At 43.6% G+C, this 20152-nt stretch overlaps 1 protein-coding gene across 7 annotated transcripts in view; it reads right to left on the minus strand.

Moving 5' to 3' along the window:
- GAB3 (GRB2 associated binding protein 3) overlaps window positions 1–19160 on the minus strand; it is a 100687-nt gene extending 81527 nt beyond the window's left edge. For 2 of the 7 annotated variants that reach the window (XM_030576592.1, XM_030576590.1), the window contains exon 1: window positions 18729–18806. Coding sequence is in view for 3 of the 7 variants with exons in the window: in XM_030576588.1 (XP_030432448.1) it covers window positions 18729–18800 (72 nt within the window). In the remaining 4 variants the exon portion in view is untranslated. Of the gene's footprint in view, window positions 1–18728 lie in introns of all 7 variants that reach the window. The other 5 variants (XM_030576591.1, XM_030576588.1, XM_030576593.1 and 2 more) reach the window with 5 other exon arrangements.
- Between the last annotated feature and the right edge of the window lie 992 nt (window positions 19161–20152).

Consider the following 20152-nt stretch of genomic DNA (forward strand, 5'->3'; position numbering starts at 1 on the left):
ATCCTACTTCCACCTTTTCCAGGGTCAGGTGGGCAGCTCAGGTGGGCAGCTCATGTGATAACAGAGTCACTTTCTACTGGTGGTTATCACATGACCAGTATAAAGTTATCACATGAGCTGCCCACCTAACCCGGGGAAAAGGTGGGAGTAGGATTATTTAAGAAAAGCAGAACTTGATTACAGCCGACTACTACTCAAATTTTTGGGAGGTCAGTTATGAGTTTTAATGTTTGTATTAAAAATGTCTGTAAAATAGGGAAGATGTACCGTGATTAGTGGAATGGAGTCAGAGGGCCAACGTTCCCCAGAGAGACAGTTACTGAAAAGTCACCAGAACAAGAACAGGGAACCCAGGGAGTCAGTTTGGAAGCAGCGCTGCCACAAGCACAGAGCAGCATGCAACGTTTACTAAAGTACTGCTTGCGCAGCTTCTCCTGCATTCAGCTTCACTTTGCCAATGAAACAGATACCTAACCCAATCACTCTTTAAAGGGAAAAACCTGAAGATCAATTCTTACAATCAAGTGCATTTTTTATTCATGAAGACAAGTATTAGTGATCATAAACTACAGTCAGAAGCAAGGAACAAGTAGAGCAAATATAAGTATTGTCCACACATTTTAGTAACGTCAAGATTCCAAACGGTTAAGCCTTGAGGAGACTCTGGCTTACCTGGGTTCTCCTCAGGCTTCCACCTTTCTAGTTTCCAAGCAGCATGACATTACATTTGTTTTTCAGAATATGTAACTTGGATATTGTACATTATTTCAATGAGCATGGGAACCTCACATGCAATCCTTACTAACAAAGACAAAAAGGTATTTCGCGGAGGTGGGAACCAATGGGTCCAAACTAAAAACACAGATCTAAACTCCCTGGAACTGGATGCAGTTTGACACCGGAGCTGAACTTCATGACCCGAGCTAGCACATTGTTACGTTTAGTTCTATCAGTTAATGAGAGAAGCTGTCAGCGTTCCTTGCGATCACTGTTTTATTATTTGCAGTGGAGACGATCCCAGTCAGAGTGCTGACTCAGCCAATGCTCAGGCCTCGCCTCTCCATACCCAGTTGCTGGTGTGGGTGTATCGCTGGAACCTGCCCCCTTTTGTCCTGGCACTATGACAATAATGACCCTGCCCTGCTGACAAGTCTATCCAGGATTTTATTTAAGGTGACTCCACAATGCCATGTTCCCAAGCACTATTCACAGCAGATGGAGGTGACAAGCTGCTTGATATATTCTGCCACAAACAGATCCCTGAAACAAGACAGATATTGGAATTTGCTTTCATCTATTGAACATTTCTAAGGGTGTATAATTTTTTTTAAAATTTGCTCTCTCCAACATTCTAACTCAAAGCAAATAATGATATTCTCATAGAGCACTGCTGGGTCCCACTGCTGGAAGCAGGAAACCCACATGAACTAGGCAAACTAAACCTTGCCCTGGGCTCACAATAAATTCTGTACTTGGGAAAAATAAGCTTGACACTGATCAAATATTTATATAATTCAGGGCACTATAACATATGCAAATTGTCCGTGGATGGTGCTGAGACATGTTGTTTGGATGTGAATTTTCACAAAGTTCAGATCCACAGTTTAGTTCAATAACTGATTCTCCCTCCTAGCTACTCTTCTGAAAGGACTATGCATAGTTCCAACGTCAAGAAAGCTCTCTCCATTTCCCCACTTCTTTACCTTGCTGCACCTGCACTTCTGCAGCGTGTTTAAGTCTAAACAACCTTAACAGAGGACAAGGTTAGAGAACGTGTTAGAGTGTTCTACGGTTCACAACCCTGACTGTGGTGCCATGTAGTGCCCCAACTCAGTATAAAAATCACACCTTCAATTAAACCAGTTCAGCTTTGTGTGTAGACCAGACCTTAAACAATAGAGGCCAGTGAGCTTAATTCATATCAATCAGTCTCATCCGTCTAGCAGGAAGGTTTGACAAATTATATCTGCTCTACTGCATGGATCAGGGCTATTGGCTCTCATGCAAGATCAGCTGTACCAAAACAAAGGGATAAAGGCCACAGGCATGACAACAATGGACCATCAGGTGAGCAATACAATCACACAGACACTTGAGACAGTATGCTTTGGGGATACAGGTATTTAGCAAGAGTTTTGTGGCTAGATGAGTGCACTGTAGAAATGTTCAGCAAGTGGAATAATAATTGAGTAACAAACGGGTTTGTAGCCAAAGGGCATTCACCATAAGCAATATCAGGACTACATTTGCTCCCATTCACACGAATGGAGGCAGGATCAGGCTCACATTCTGGGAAATGAAATGACATCAGAACTTCCACAGGGATAATCGTTCATTCTGAAAGCACAAGGTACCCATGACTTGCCTGGTTTTAGTTTTGCTACAAATGCTAAACTTGCCTCAGCCTCACTGGTTTATTGTCTGTTATTTGTATAATACAGAGGTGGGCAAACTACAGCCTGGGGGCCACATCCGGCCCTTCAGATGTTTTAATCTGGCCCTAAAGCTCCTGCTGGGGAGTGGGGGCTGGGGCTTGCCCGGCTCCAGGCCATGGCTCTGTGCAGCTCCTGGAAGCAGCAGCATGTCCCCCACCCAGCTCCTACATGTGGGGGGAGCCAGAGGTCTCCACTCACTGCCCCCACCTCAAGCGCTGCCTCCACAGCTCCCATTGGCCAGGAACCACAGCCAATGGGAACTGCAGCAGCAGCACCTGTTGATGGGGCAGCGTGCGGAGTCCCCGGCTGCTCCTATGCGTAGGAACCGGAGGAGGGACATGCTGCTGCTTCCAGGAGCTGCTTGAAGTAAGTGCCGCTCAGAGCCTGCACCCCTGACCCTCTCCCATACCCCAAGCCCCTGCCCTAGCCCTGAACTCCCTCCAGCCCTCTGAGCCCCTCGGTCCCAGCCTAGAACATCCTCGTGCACCCCCCAACCCCTCATCCTCAGCCCCACCCCAGAGCCCACATCCCAAGCTAGAGCCCTCGCTTCCCCCCACACACTCCAACCCTCTGCCCCAGTCTGGAGCCCCTTCCCGTACCCTGAACTCTTAATTTCTGGCCCCACTCGAGCTCCCAACCCCTCCTGCACCCCAGCCCCCAATTTCATGAGCATTCATGGTCCGCAATACAATTTCCATACCCAGATGTGGCCCTTGTGCCAAAAAGTTTGCCCACCCCTGGTATAATAGTAGCATCAAGGTCCTGTTGTTCTAGTCACTGTACACATGGAGAAAGGGATATTCCTGCCATGAAAAGCTTACAACAGGGACAGATGAGAAGGGTAAAGGAAGCAGAATTACCCATTTTACAGATGAGAACTGCCACAACAAGAAATTAAGTGGCCAGATTTAAAAGGTATTTAGGCACCTAAAGATGCAGACAGGCAACCAGTGGGATTCACAAAATCAACTAAGCAGGTTAGGTGCCTAACTACCATTGAAAGTCACTGACATTTAGGCACCTAACTCACTATGGCACCTAGTGGGATTCACAAAAGTGCCTCTTGTAAGGCACCTACATACCTTCGTAAATCTGGCCTTGGGCCACACAGGGAACCTGTGGCGGAGCCAGAAAGCAAGTCTACGTTGCTCAAATCTCAGTCTGGCACCTTAAGCACAAGACAATCCTTCCTTCAAGTCTACACTATTCATGACTTTTACTGTCTGAGCAAACCAACTTGCGCTGCATTTTTTTGGACAACCCCCTCCCCAGAGGCTCCTGGGAGGGCCTTATTCTCAGTTTAAGAAGCATGCAAAACCCAGTAATTTTGCCAAAGTTTCCTTTGCAGATTTGGATTGGAATCTGAAACAAACACAACAAAACACACCAAAGTGAACTCTTGGGGCACAAGAGACCCAAAGCCTCTGGGGTTACCGCAGCACCCACTTGTGCCCAGAAACACTCTGGTGATTTCTTGCAGAGCCATCTGGGGTAAAGAAGCAGAAGAGGGAGATAGGAAGGAAAAGTAATAATGATATATATTTTTTCCCAAGCGTCACCTCTGACCTGGCTTTCTATTTTTGGCATGGACTAAACTCCCTTTATTTACTTAGCAGCCTACACACTATTACAGTAACATAGCAACAGTATTTTCAGATGTCAGGGTTTTTTTTTTAACAAAACCAACATGTTTTTCATAAGAAAAGTCTGTTAAAGAATTTCAGTGTAATAACTCTCTAATAATGGTTTCATTTTTCCTTTTAAAAGCCAGTATTACCATGTTTCCAGTTTGGGCAAATACTCAAAGTACAGAGAGATGCAGATGGAGTCACAACAAAAAAGCCATCGTGGCAACTGTTCCCATAATAAATCTCTTACCTTCCCCCCCCTCCAACCTTTATTTTACAAACATGTGAGCATATTTAGTATGGTTTCAAAGCACAGGAGTGTGATTTTTTGGGGCTGTGGGGGGATAGTTTGTATTAATAATGCAACTTAGTGGAGGAAAGTGGTTTTTCCCCCCACTTTTCAAAAACTGTTCACCGTTATTTGACCATCCATAGTTCCAAAACAAGGAAGCTCATTGTCTAGGAGTAAAATTTTGAAAAGTGTCCGAGAGCTAGATCCACAAAGGGATTTAGGCATCTTTCACTTTAAGTGCCTAAGTGCAAAATTCAGATCACCACTTCCCCCTCTCAACTGCCTTTAACTCTGTATGTGCCTAAAATCCCTAGGTGTTTCTGCTGATATAAGTCTCCTAAATACCTAAATATCACTAGTGAGCATGTACACAGTCACCTAAGTTTGACACTCACTGTCTATCTCACACCTAAGCAATAGTGGAGCCTCAAACTAGGCATTCCTCTGCAGGGCCTGATCTGATATGCATTCTCACAGGCTGCCTAACAGATTGTGCCCAGGACAAAGCTGCTGGAGGGGGTGGTAGTGGTGCCACTGATTTCTTTATAACCTTTAGTCCACTGGTTAAGAGCATTCACCACTGAGGTGGAAAACCCGTGTCCAAATCTCACTTCTGCCTGATCTGGAGCAGGCACTGGAAGGACTCAGGAGATTACCCCAAAATATTCTGGGGAGTGTTATCTTTTGGTCTCTCCTTTTGAAGCTGTTCCACTGTGCATAAATAATTAAATATTCATTGGGCCAAAGGAAGAGTGAAAATGACTCTATAGCCAGAGTTAGGGCACTTACCTGGGAGGTGGGAGGCCCAAGTCTTTAGTCCAATGGAATGGCTTCAACTTGAAAGATTGAGTAAGTCCCACCTCAGAAAATCCTGTACCTCAGTAGTTAGGATATTCCCCTGAAAGGTAGGTTCAAATCGTTGCTCCAAATAGGCAGCTGGAGGATCTGAACCCAGACTTCCTGGGTGAGTATGCTAACCACTGTGCCAAAGGTTATACAGCAGGTGCTGCCTCCACCTCTGTCTTTTGCAACAAAGGGTTTAGGCATCTGAATCCAGGAGAGTCTGTGAATCCCAAGTGGAGAGAGGAGCAGATTGCAGCACCTAGCTCCCTTTGAGGGATAAGACTTAGGCCATACTGCTCTCCTTGGCATTTCCTATTGCCTATCTTAGGTGGCTTTCCAGTCACCTTGATGGCTTTTGTCAAACCTATTCTCAGGCACCGCCTAGTCTCCACGTGCATTTTATAGGAAACTTGGACATCTGACTCTCGGTTGTGGATGCAGTTAGGTCACAGGGCACCTAAATTAGGTGTTGTAATGCTGAGCCTAAGTGCCCTTTGGAGAAATAACCCTAAGTAATTTAAGTGTCAAAGTCCCATTTTCAAAAAGCATTTCGCAGTTTAAATCCCATTGACTTTCAATGAAAGTAAGCCTCTTTAAGTGCTTAAATCACTTTAAAAAAAAGGAACTTAGGCTCCTAAGTCACTTAAGCACTTTTGAAAAGTTTGCCCTATGTTTCAGTGAGAATTCAGACAATTATTATATTAGGTTTGGGTTATTAAAAGCAAAACTACTTATGGTAGAGAAGCACCTAGCTACTGCTGTCCATCTCATTAAATAATAGATGGATTAGTAGGATTAATTATGCTATCATGAATTAGGGTATGAGCTCTTTAAATATTGTCTCTTTGCTGCCACTGAAAATGTAGTTGCCATCTTAGTGCTAGTTTCTCTGCTCATACCTATTATATTAGTGCACAACCTTTATGAACTCACGGCTTCTCTGTGGAATTTGCAGTGGATCCTAGAAATGATATTTCACACCTTTTATAAATGTTCAGCTTTTGCAGAGTTTATAAGTTTGTGATCTCAGGGATAACTAACTCAAGGCCTTTATTAACTCAGTTGCTTTCTCTGAAGAGTTTTGAATGGCTGCAAGTATAAAAATAGCAAGTTCATGATCACTACGAACTGTTGGTTTCTCTTTGGCATGTGTAGATGTAAAAGCAGCTGGTTCATGAGCTAGATAGTCTGTTGAGTTTACAACAACTCTGACTCTAACGGTCCAATTATGACCATTACAAAGCCTGTCCAAAGAGTTTATATAATCCACAATAACTAAAACATGGGATTCACAGAATTTATAATGTCTGCCATTTAGAGTTTATGGTAACCATTGATTTTAGACAATACATTTTAAAAGTTAACACAAGACATTATAAAATTATTTTTAGGGTTCAGTTCAACTCCTATTTAAATTAGGCCCTTGATTAATTCAATTTTAAATCTGTTCTACTAAAAACAAAGATTGTACTGTTTGCAATACTGTTTTTGCTGCATTGGTCCCAGGACATTAGAGAGCCAAGGTGGGTGAGGTGATGTCTTTTATTGGACCAATTTCTGTTGGTGAAAGAAACAAGCTTTCAAGCAACACAGAGCTCTTCTTCAGATGTGGAAAAGGTACTCAGAGCCACAGCTAAATACAAGGTAAAACAAATTGTTTAATAGAAGTAGTTAACACATTGTCAGCCAACTGGGATGAGGGTGGTGTAACCTAGTGACTGAAGCAGGCATCAGGCCCCAGAGACTAGGGTCAGAGCCAGAATCAGGAGTCATATCCAAGGGTCAAACTGGACGGCAGAAGTTGGATACCAGAGCTGATGGTGAAGCCGGAGGAAGCACTCAGGAGCCAAAGCCAAGATCGAACTGGAGGGCAGGAACTGGTGTGAGCAGGATATCAGACAAGGAGAAGTTTAAGGCTGGGGCAGGACAGAGGCAAGGCTGTGGGCAAGGCAGGAGCAACGGGAACTAGATAACACAGGGAGAGGCACAGCAGAAGGCAAGAACGTTTAAGACAGCAGCACCTTGCTGGCTGCTCAAAGCCAGTCTTTGGGCCCCTGCTGATAATCGGGTGACATGGCCAATCATGCAGCCTGCTGCAGGCCACCTGTACCGATGAGGCTGCCTGGAGATTCGCTTTAAGGAACCATTCATGGTGAAGTGGTCCATTAACACCAGTCCCAGTCTTTTTAATCTCTTTTCATCTGGAGGCAGTTCCATATCCCAGTCATTTTTGTTGCCCTTCTCTGTACTTTTTCCAATTCTAATATATCTTTTTTGAGATAGGGAAACCAGGACTGCATGTGGTATTGAAGGCGTGGGTGTACCATGGATTTACATAGTGGCATTATAATATTTTGTGTCTAAACTATCCCTTTCCCAGTGGTTCCTGACACTGTTAGCTTTTGGGATTGCTATTGCACATTGAGCAGAAGTTTTCTGAGTCCTATCTACTCAGATACTGAGTCCAAGAACTCTGTCTTGAGTGGTAACAGCTAATCTGGACCCCATCTTTCTGTACATATAGTTGGGATTATGTTTTCCAATGTGCACTACTTTGTATTTATCAACAATGAATCTCATCTGCCATTTTCTTGCTCAGTCACCCAGTTTTGTAAGATCTCTTTGTAGCTCTTCGCAGTCTGCTTTGGACTTAACTATCATCACTAATTTTGTGTCACTTGCAAACTTTGCCACCTCACTGTTTAACTGTTTTCCCGGATCATTTTATGAATAGCACTAGTCCCAGTACAGACCTTTGAGGGGGCCTGTGAAAACTGACCATTATTCCTACCCTTTGTTTCCTATCTTTTAACCACTGATCTATGACAGCACCTTCCTTCTTATCCCGTAACTGCTCACTTGGCTTAAGAGCCTTTGGTGAGGAACCTGGTCAAAGGCTTTCTGAAAATCCAAGTGCGCTATATCCACTGGATCACCCTTGTCCACACGTTTGTTGACACCCTCAAAGAATTCTAGCAGATTGGTGAGGCATGATTTCCCTTTACAAAAGCCACGTTGACTTCCCAAAACATATTGCGTTCAACCATGTGTCTGATAATTCTGTTCTCTACTATATTTGCTTGGTACTGAAATTAGGCCATGTCTACACTACCACTTATGTTAGCAAAATTTAGGTCGCTCAGGGTGTGAAAAATGCACCCTCCTGAGCGACATAAATTTATCCGGCATAAGTGACAACGTGCACAGCGCTAAGTCAGTGGGAGAACTTCTTCACAGACATAGCTACTGCTGCTCATTGGAGGTGGTGTAATTATGTCAACAGGAGAGCTCTTTCCCGTCAGCATAGAGCAGCTACATGAGAGATCTTACAGCGGCGCAGCTGCAGCGGTACAACTCTGAGTTGGGGGTGCGGGTTCTGGGCTGGGGGTGCGGGAGGAGGCTCAGGGCTGGAGCAGGGGATTGGGGCTCGGGCTTACCTCCAGTGGCTCCCTGTCAGTGGCGCAGTGGGGCTAAAGCAGGCTTCCTGCCTGTCCTGGCTCCACGCTGTGCCCTAGAAGCAGCCAGCAGGAGGTCCGGCTACTAAGAAGGGGTGCCAGGAGGTTCTGTAGGCTGCTCTCAGCCACAGACACCACCTTCCCCAGCTCCCATTGGCTGCAGTTCCTGGCCAATGGGAGTGCAGAGCCGGCGCTCTGAGTGGGGGCAGTGTGCGGAGCCCTGTGGTTCCCTCAACTAGGAGCCGGCCCTGCTGGTCGCTTCCGGGGTGCAGCGCGGTGCCAAGACAGGCAGGAACTAACCTGCCTTAGACCTGCAGCACTGCCGACTGGACTTTTTAACAGCCTGGTCAGCAGTGCTGATTGGGCGTTACAGTCAAAAAACAGACACCTGGCAACCCTAGGGTGAATCCCATCTGGTCCTAGTGATTTCTTATTTAATTTATCAATGTGTGCCAAGACTGCCTCTATTGACACCTCTATTTGGGACAGTTCCTCAGATTTGTCACCAGAAAAAGATTACCTCAGGTGTGGGGATCTCCCTCACATCCCCTGCAGTGAAGACCAATGCAAAGAATTCATTTAGCTTCTCCCCAAGAGATGTTTATATCCTGAGTGCTCCTTTTATCACCTTTATTGTCCAGTGACCCCAATGATTAGAAGCAGGAAACTCGCCAATGTGCTTAATAACTAACAGCAAAAAAAAAAAAAGTGTCTTTTACTAGTTGCTCTTCAAATTTTTTTTTGGCCTGCCTAATTATACTTTTGCTTGCTTGCCAGAGTTTATGCTCCTTTCTATTTTTTTCAGTAAAATTTGACTTCCAATTTTTAACAGCTCATTGGTAGCCAGCCCTGGAGCCATGGAACCAATGCGGCTGGTGGATGCTGAGAACCCTTCTTTAACAAGGAAGTGAACTTGCATTCATAGATGTAACATCAATATTATTCTTCTGAATGTTACCTGTGAACTGCAAGTTCTGCAGGAACGGAGCCCCAGAAGAGCAGAACCCATGTAGTCTGGACCTTAATCAGGGGCCTAAACTGCAGGTTTTTGTGCAGCAAACTAGACATTCTGTTGCACATTCTGGTAAATTTAAGAATGCAGGTTTTTAGTGAATTAAAACATCAGTAAATCAGCTGTTTCTCATGCTATTTGATACTGAATTGAATTTTACATTGCTCCTCTAGTTTCAGTTTTCATGGTGCTTTAGTATTTGCAATGAAAATGCAGAACTGTGCTGTACAAGTTGTTGGGAGGGAAGCTGGAGGTAGTTGCGACAGTCCAGGGCAACTCGGGTTTTTGACAGCCAGATTATTATTGGTCAGGGATGAATCTTTCCCCTGCCCCTCCCCATTTTGGGAAGGGCAACGATTACTTTAAATGCTAAGTGAGAGGAGGTTCTTGAATCTCTTATTTCTGCAAACTATGATAGCAGTTAATTGCCCCCTCCAGTATCTGCCAATACATCCAGTAACAATGGTTAAGTATATTAGCTTGATGTTCCTGCTAAAATGACCAGCAGGGAGTAACTAACAATATTGACATTACCATTTACCTTCACAATTCAACAGCCTGTTGACACAAATGAATGGGGCAGCTCACACCTATAAGAGCTATTGTTTCAGCTCTGTCTCTTTGCAGACTCAGGAAGATAACACTGCTCAAGTCAGCCTTCAAAACGGTGAAGAGAGCATTTCTCCACCACCAAGGCTAGATTTAATTTTAACTGATAGCTCTGGAGCACAAATAAACACCCTTTCTTTAAAAAAAAATTGACTGCAAAAGTAAGCTACGTTCAGAGCCATGCCTAACCCCTTATATTGTAACGCAGGGCCCTTACCTTTGAGGCTGCAGGATCTTCTCAACTATATTTCAACCTCACCCCACTTTCAATGGGAACTTTACAACACTTTACCCTCTGCACCTTTTAATGTCCAAACCTTACACAGTGCTGTCAGCTGTAATGATTTCATTACAACTCTCATGACACTTGTTTTTCTTAAAACTTCAGCTCAGAGTCATGTGACTGTGAGAATCTCGGATCTAATTAAAAAAAGAATAAGTTTCTAGCTCTCATGATCATCATGGTGGAGAAAAGCTCAAAAACATGGACTCCACAGGTGCAAAAGCCAGAAGGCTTCTTTAAAAAAAGTTAATTCTTGTTAAAAGAATCTCATTACTTTTTGGGGATCTGACTCGTGACTTTTGAATGCTTGGGGTTGGTAATACTGTAATTACACAATCCTTAACAATACTTCTCAACCCACGTTACATTTTAATTTTCTCTTGCTATACATTTGGAAAGCCAGTTGTGTCCTGGGGCAAGTTGGGTGAAATAGAAAACCAACCAAGGCAGAGTTTTTAAAATATAATAAAACAAAAAGTTGAATTAAAGCATTTTATTCAATAGTCAAATAAGATAGAGCAAGTTTACATCATCTGCGGGGATGCAATGTTTTGACATGCAAATTTCATTTCTAATTTAGCATGTGTGGGTTTTTTTTCCCTGCATGATCATATTACTAATTCACTTCCAACATAGATGAAAATCCTCTCTTCTAAAGAACTTTATAAGTGTAAATTTGCTACATAATCTCCTTCCTCCTTAAAACAAAAAATCATAAAACACATTAGTATACAATAGATTAAAAGTGACTGATGCTCTGAGATGACCAATACAAATATTGCTCTATTGTAATGTTTTAAATAATAATGGGTAGAAGTAACATTGTTAGGTGACTCAAAATTTTCATTGGCTATAACAAAGAGTCTACCACAGGGCCACTACTTTAACAGCTTTTTCCTCTAATGTATGTCTGATTTCATCACTAGATTAATTACCAGTAAGTTAACATTTCCTTCTCCACTTTAGTTTGTGGAACTACTTTTTTTTCTTATTCTTTTTTTTTTAAATTATATATAAGTCTTTATTTTCATATGTAAAGACTTGATAACTTCTGTGTTGCTGTTTTGAAAAGAAACCAATAGCTGGACATTCCAGGGCACTGAAAATATGCAGTCAAAGATTAAACAGGGACTTCAGAGCTATTACAGCTCCACCCAAATTAATAGTCTGACGGAAATTTTGATATTCAGGGTGCCAAGAACAGCAGTGGTTATTTTTTACAAATTTGTTTCTTAGAATTCATCGCCATGTCAGAAGAGTAAGCATTGTATCAAACTATGAAAACATGGTTAAAATAGGATAAAATGATCTAACACTCACCAAATTATGAACATTTAATACTAGAGAAGGAAACTCTGCCTTTAAATAACTTCACACTTATTTGCTCAGAGACATCATCTAGTGCTTCACAACAGAAGAGAACATGGTCCTTGCTCAAAAGTAACTTCCATTGCAACCAGTCTTCATTGGTACTTATTTTTCTGCATCCTTCTCAGAAACTAGTAGCCTGATCAGAACCCCAGCCAGGCAGATGTTAGATTAGGTTTTATATCGCCAGATAGAAAAGACTACATAGCTGAAGAACACACAGTTTATAGCAAGGAGACAGGCTCTATGACCTCCACATAAGGACATAGGGTTCTTCTGTTGTTAACAGGAGTTAACCTTTCATAAACTGGTTGAGTCCAATCAGCTGTCGCACTGTGACAAGTGCAGTTTGTTAACGTCACCAGAACATAAAGGGTAGGTGGACCAGGGCAAAAATGGGAAGATTCTGCAGGAAATAAGTTGGCTTCGAGATAACTTAAGTTGAGGGTTCTCTTCTGTTATTTTCAAGAGCTACCAGAAAAGTCAAACCTTACTAATGGGGTTAATTTGGCCTGTACCTAGAATGTGCAGACTTTGTTTGGAGCAGAGAGGACGTGTCTCCTGCTGATATCAGCTCAACTACTAGGGAATCAGACAGCCTTCTGGATGATATTTTACATCCCAGCAGCCTCCAGAATTTGTGTGAGATTTTTGTTTCCATTGCTTGAACAAATTTTTCCCATAATTACATTTTTCTTGGTTTCTTCGTAGCTGCTAGCAGCTTCCTGTATGTTCTACTGACAAATACCAGAACTTCAGCAAAAAATGGAGAAGTTGTTCAGAGGAAACAGTTAGCCATATTCGTATCTTTTTAAAGCCTCACATTCAGTGTCAAACCATGTATGTGGATCATGAAGCTTCAGCTATCTAGAACTGATGTTAAAGCAGCAAAGAATCCTGTGGCACCTTATAGACTAACAGACGTTTTGGAGCATGAGCTTTCGTGGGTGAATACCCACTTCGTCAGATGCATGTCACCCATGAAAGCTCATGCTCCAAAACGTCTGTTAGTCTATAAGGTGCCACAGGATTCTTTGCTGCTTTTACATATCCAGACTAACACAGCTACCCCTCTGATACTACAACTGATGTTGTTTACCACAGGCTAGCCTAGACACTTAGTTAAACCATCAAAAATCTAAAGCAAGCATCAATTCATGACATTTCTAACACACAAACTCAAAGGAGGGTTATGGTGAGAAATGCAACTTAATCTCTACTTACATGGGATTCATTTTAGCCTATATTTTCAAGCTCCGGATAAAGAATCTTGATTGTTGGTAGTGTTTGAAATATCCACTCACCCAAGTCAAGTGGGACCTTGGGCCTGGTGAGGAAGGGGACCTACCCCATCAATTTCTATAGTACAGGGCCACCCAGAAGATTCAGGGGACCTGGGTCTTTGGCGGCGGGGGGCCCAGGCCGCTAAAGACCTGGCACTTCAGCGGTGGGTCCCGGAGCGAAAGGATCCCCATCACCAAAGACCGGAACGGAAGAAACTTCGGGGGCCTGGGCCCCATGAGAGTTTTCCGGGGCCCCCGGAGCAAGTGAAGGATCCCGCTCCAGGGCGCCCGAAAAACTCTCATGGGGGCCCCTGCAGGACCTGGGGCAAATTGCCCCACTTCCCCCACCCCCACTCTGGGCAGCCCTGCTACAGTATTGAAGATTAAAAACTGAAGGTCAGATTTTCATCTGCTGGTAATCTTTGCAACACTGACTTCAATGGAGCTAATACCCCGATTTATACCAGCTAAGAATCTGGCCTTAGAGTTTATAGTTTTTATGATTTTGGGGGAGGGGGTGAAGGGGAGACACCAAAAAGTATCTATAGGGCTGGCTTTCTGACCTGGAGTTCACTGGCACAGCTCTGGATCCTCCCCTTTTCTGTCTTTCTTGGCTAGTAGTAAATCTGGTAAATTTCATGCCATGACTCTCTCCTAGGCCATGAAACAGTTTTGTTATTTTTATCAGCAATGAGAAACTGGTGGTTGTTCCCAGCTACATCTACAACACTAAGAATACCCAAAAGCTCCCTATTGTTCAGGGATCATATTGTATAACTGATTGTAGGGGAACATTCCTGCCAGCTCTTCCTTTCTGAACACTCATTGCCTTATCTACAAGTAGCTAGAGTCGGCTTTGGCTGGAAAGATGCACCCTTAGGCCTTGTCTACACTGCCACTTTACAACGCTGAAACTTTCTCGTTTGGGGGGTGAAAAGACACCCCCCCAAGTGATGCAAGTCTCAGTGCTGTAAAATGGCAGTGTAGACAGTGCATCAGCCCTAGGAGCCATGCTCCCAGCACTGGTAGCTACTCCCCTCATGCAGGTAGGTTTTTTACAGCCCTGGGAGAGCTCTCTCTCAGCGCTGGTGCCGTGACTACACAGCAACGTTAAAGTGCTGCCGGTGGTAGTGAAGACATACCCATAGTTTATTCTACAATAACTGCTCTCTCCTGTGAGATGTTAAAACGGGTTGCCAGCCTAAAAAGGAGCCAGAATTTACCAATGTACACTGTGCCAAAGAGCCACAGTAATACATTAGCAGATCCCCATCAGCTCCCGCCCTCCAGCCCCCAGCGCTTCCCAGAAGCTCCACCAGTCAGCGCCTCCTACCTGATGCAATCAGCTGTTTCGCATGCACAGGAGGCTCTGGCGGAGGAGGTGGGAGGAGTGAGGGCATGGCAGGCTCGGGGCAGGAGTCTTGGAGGAAGGGATGGAGTGGGGGCAGGGCCTGGGGCAGAGCAAGAGGTTGAACAGTGAGCACCACCCAGCACACTGGAAAGTTAGCAGCTCCAGCCCCGGAGTCAGCGCCTATGCGAGGAGCCGCATATTAACGTCTGACGGCTCTGGAGCCACAGGTTGGCCACCCCGTGTTAAAAGCTTGACCAAATTTGGTGTTTATTAAGTGCTAATGGGGGGGGGATAAAAGCACCCCAACAGGAGACCTAAATATCCAGGGTCCATTCTCCAGACAAGCCCAGATAATCCCTTTTCATCCAGTATGGAACCTCTGGGCCCACTGAAGTCAATGACAAAAATCCTATAGACTTCTATGGGGTCAAGATTTCACCCAAAGTGTTGAAATATCAAAATTTAATTAAATTGAGTCTGATGCCCCTCTACCCCGATATAACACAACCTGCTATAAAACAAATTCAGATATAACGCAGTAAAGCAGAGCTCCGGGGGAGGAAGGCAGGGGGGCTGCGCACTCCAGCGGATCAAAGCAAGTTGGATATAACGCAGTAAGATTTTTTGGCTCCCGAGGACAGCGTTATACAAGGTAGCAGTGTATTTAGTATTCTATTCAAGGAAACTATGGTCCCTAGTCTGTAACCACTGCTTTCACTGTAACACTCAGCATCTTCCCACCCTCACCAAACCCTACACCAGCACCTTACAGAACCTTCCCCCAAAACCTACATAGATTAAACCAAGGAGAAAAACCCACAATGGAACACAGTGGGGAAATGAGAGCTCAGCAGTTTGCAGGTCACATTTATGGGACAAAGAGCTGCAGCAAACACCAAATAGTCTCCAGGGAGATTCCTTGCACAGTTGAGCCTTTAGATAGGCTGATGAAAGATTAATGTTTCACGATAAGAGAGCGGTACAATACTGTATAGGACATTAGAATACTGTTAAAATATTTCCTTATTAAAAAAACCAAGTGTCCTGTGTTTCTAATGAAGTCTCTGCATTTAGCATTAGCCTCTGTTTTTACAGAAAGTTACATGTTGGTAATTAATCTCATGTTCATTTCCTGCACATGTAAGACAGCACCCTTTGTTAGGGAATGATAAGACACTTCTAAGAATAGTAATACTAAGAGTGTCAGCTTTGTGAGACATTAGAGGAAAAATACTGACTCCAACACCTGTTTTTCAGTTTTCACAGGCTTCAACATAATTTTATCCTTATTTACTGCCAAATTCGGACTTTCTTTATGCTCACAAAACCTAACTGAGTTCATGGGATACAAGCACAACGGGTGATACAGTGGCACAGCTACAGTGCTGTAGCTATGTCACTGTAGCTCCTATGTTGTAGACACTTCCTACAGCAACTGAAAGGGGTTTTCTGTCATTGTAGGAACTCCATCTCCCTAAGTGATGGTAGCTGAGTCTAGCTGTGTCTACATGGAGTTAGGCTGGCATAACTACAGCACTCAGGGGTGTGAAATTCATACCTTTGAACGCCGTAGATACTTTGACCTAACTTTTAACTACAGACCAGGCCTCAGTGAAGGCAGGCTTTCACCTTTAGGTCCCTATCCTGCAAAGACATACACGTATGCTTAATTTTTACACACTGTAAGTAGTCCCAGTGAGTTCAGTGGGACTACTCACAATGCGTAACATTAAGCACCTGTAAGTCTTTGCAGTGTCAGCACACAGGCGTAGGTTTGAAACTGAGGGTCTATTCCCTTTCCCTCAATATACCTTTGCTCCTTATCCCATTGAAATCACTGAGAATTCCCCAATGGCTGCAATGGGTGCAGGATTAGGAACCATTTGTATAACAGGAAGAGTACCTGAACCTATGTGGGCCTTGTCCTATACTCAGGTCAGTATAAACTGGGAGCAACACCAAAGAAGTTAGCTGAGTTACTCTAGTATAAAACTGGTGCAAATAACTGGCACATCAGACCCATGTGTACAATTTCCACATAATTTTTAAAATCTGTGAAAGCTTCAGTATCAGAGTATACATTCTGACAACTGGGCACAAAAGTGGTGCAAATCTTTAGGATTAGTGGATGGTTTCTGTCCACAATCACAGCCTACAGCATTCTGCAGTAAATGGTTTATACTTATACCTACAGAAATGAATTTAAATTAGTCACTCTTTTAGCAGGGTTTTTTTGTCTTTATAACAAAAAATTGTGGGGATGAAACCATAACAGAAAAAAATTTTCTTCCGAAGTGCTTTGAGATCTATGGATGAAAAATGCTAAACTAGATATTATTATTACCAAAAATTATTTACCATTCAGATTACACCACCCACACTCTAAGCACGGGATAAAAGAAAGGATGTATCGTTGCTGTACTTAAGTAGATTTGCTTCTGCTTTACTGTGAACAAGGCAGTAGTTTATCCCATTGACCAGAAAACAAACATTAATCAAGAGAAATCCAGCTAATCTAATGGCTCGGGTTTGAGGAATAATGTAGACTCAATTCCACTGGGGATTGTAGTGCAAGATCTAGGGACAGCTTTTGCAGATTGCAAGTAGTTTTGTGAGCTGATCAGTGCCCCTGCTGCGACTATTATCTTGACTGTATAATGGGGGCTTTCAACTCCCGGCTTTGTCACATTCTGTTTTCTCTTCCTTGCCTTTTTACGAATATTGAGTCATCAAAAATAGTTTCACTGACAGAGTTTCTAATCCTACCAACTGGATGAATCAGTGGCTTATACACTGCTGCAAAACAGTCTTAGTATGCTATTTATTAAAGAAAATACTACAAAAAACTAGATTTCCCTATTTATATGCTGTTCTCTCAAGACAGATTTCATGGGTTATTTTAGTTAGAAAATGTTAACTGAACAAAGCAAATTTAAATGCACTACCATGGTGTGAGACGAGAAACTGATGCTTAGAATAAGTTTGATGTCAATTTTATCATCAGTAAATTACTCCTTTTCTAAAAGCAAACAAAAGAAGTCCATTGCAAAAGAGCTGTGATTTTAGTCTTCAGAAGACAGAGTGGTTCCCCATATTACTAGAAAAAAGCTAGCATCAGCAACCCAGAAAAAAAAATGCTGATAAACCCACGCAAATATGACAAATGATGTAAGCCACGTAAATGGCTACAAAATTATGATAGAAACATATGGTGGCATCCTTCTAGTCTAGGGAAGTGCTCTGGGGCAAGATAGATGTAAAGTGCATTACTTAAGGGAACATCACAAGGTTCCAAAAGACTGAACAATAACACAGCTCGATCAAGATTTTCATAAATGTGCATGCAAAATGGCCCAAGATGGGTTTAAATTTAGTGCTGTTCCAAGCAATTTTTTTTTTAAAAGGTCATTTACTTCTGCCTGGAATGCCTTCCTTTGCAGCCCTGCAGTGATACAGTTTCCTATATTTGTACACACACCCTTCTTTTTTTTTTTTTTTTTGCAGAAAAACAGGCAGACAGATCGAAAATGAAACAAGGGGTCTCCGTTGCTCAGAATGCCATTGCTGCTATCCAGGCTTGGAAATCCTGGTTTGTTTTGTTCAGTCTATTTTACCTTTGACCATTGGAACTTTATAGAAAGGCATCTCCTTGCACTTCTTTATGACAGGCAAAAAGTGTAGCTGTTTAAATGCAACTGGAATGTTAATTTGATAAACAAGAATATCACAGGCATTGGCATTATCAAGTGTCATTGCCATTACATTAGCATCTTAGCAAAACGTGCCACCCTAATTCAAGCAAGGAGTTAAAAACCTTGGGACAGTAGGTTCTTCTTCGCTTCTGAACAAGATACCCCTGAGTGGCTGTTACAAAACTGTTATAGTTATGGCAACATTAACTGAAACTGAAATGTGGTTTAAACCTAAGCTCTGTTGCATAACATACAATTTAAGTATTCTAACCTTGCAAGCCTCAAAGGTTCCTTTTAAAAGGGCACGAAAATATTACTGAAAATTAAATTGCTTAATAAGCGCATCGACTTTTCTCTTATTGTTTTGGTCCTGACAAAAGCTTATATACCGGACACATTTCAAAGTAAGAGTTAGACACGGAGCAGATGCAAAAATGCTCTTGGATGGAACAATATCAGGAGAGTCGCTTTACTTACATATCTCTTCAGTTTCTTCTCGGGGGGTGATTTGATGAGCCAGCCAGTGCAAACAACGTCCCCCGAGCTCATCTTCCCCCCCTCTCAAAGAGAAGCGACACGGAATCCAGTGTGTGTGTGTGTGTGTGGGGTTGTGTATTGTTCCTTCCCAGCCAATTTGAAACTAGCAGCAATCGGTTTCCTTCAGCTGTGTTTCCAATGCTGCTACAGCGCAAGAAGGAAGTCACAACATTGATCACGGACACAGGCAGCTCCCCCACTCCCCTCCCACAGAAAACACAATGCAACACAGAGCACGTGACGGGGCCGAGAGGACAAGGATAAACAAAAACAAGCGTGTGCAAAATACCCACACCCACCCTTATACTGACACGCCGCCGGTTATTCTAGCAGCTCCGGCAGGCAGAGCGAGTTCTCCCACGCCCCACGCCCACACTTTGGTGCAATAGTGTCCCTGCTGTTTAATCACCCCGGAGCAGGCGGCTTGGCACTGGGCTAGGCAGGGCGCTGACAAACCAACACACACGAGGAAGCCGGTTCGAGCTGCCAGCACAACGTTCGGAGAAGGAACCTGCTGCGGATTGGGGCGGGGCGGCTGCGAATTTCGCTGCATTGATCCGCACGCTAAGCAGGGTGTGGGCTTGATACACAGCAATTGCCGCCTCTCTCCCAAACCGCAGGGCACAGGGGTGGCGACAAGCGGGGCACTGGGAGCCCCCCTGTCTTGCAACGAGCTGCCAGCAACGCTGACCACAAACCGGAGCCCTGGAGGTGTCACATTGGACCCGAGGGCTAGGGCTCTGTCTCTCTTTGAGTGAAATGAAGGGTCGCTCTCCAGGTTTGGAAATGAAATATTCATCTATCCCTTTAATAGCGACCATCCCTGTAGCCTCTGTGTGCTTCCCTATCAAATTAACTGATCAAGTATCTAGTGGACTTCAACATAGGAGCTGGAACTAGGGGTGCTGCAGCCCCTGGCTTGAAGTGGTTTCCATCATATATATACAGGGTTTACAGTTTAGTTCAATGGCTCTCAACACCCCTGTTATAAAAATTGTTCCAGCATCCCTGGGCTTCAGGAGTTGTCTGCTCTTCCCTGATACAGAGGTTCTGAAGGGCAGTGGTTTTCAAATTTCTCAGGCCAGGTACCCCTTTCCAAATAAAGTAGTCTAGTGTGTACCCCCATCTGGTTATAAAAAATGTGATTAGACTGCCAAGTGTTGTCCAGGACTTTTCTTACATACCCCTGGCAAGAGCTTGAGTATCTCTATTGGTATGCATACCTCAGTCTGAAAAAAACACAAACAGTGCCCTAGAAGTATATTCACTCACACACTCCTATGAGTTTGGTTATGGTGGGAAAGAGAGAAAGGGTCTGTGCACCCTGCCTTGAAATTGATCAGATGCTGGCTTAGTCTGAGCTC

This window comes from Gopherus evgoodei, chromosome 9, assembly GCF_007399415.2.
Source record: "Gopherus evgoodei ecotype Sinaloan lineage chromosome 9, rGopEvg1_v1.p, whole genome shotgun sequence".
Taxonomy (NCBI): domain Eukaryota; kingdom Metazoa; phylum Chordata; order Testudines; family Testudinidae; genus Gopherus; species Gopherus evgoodei.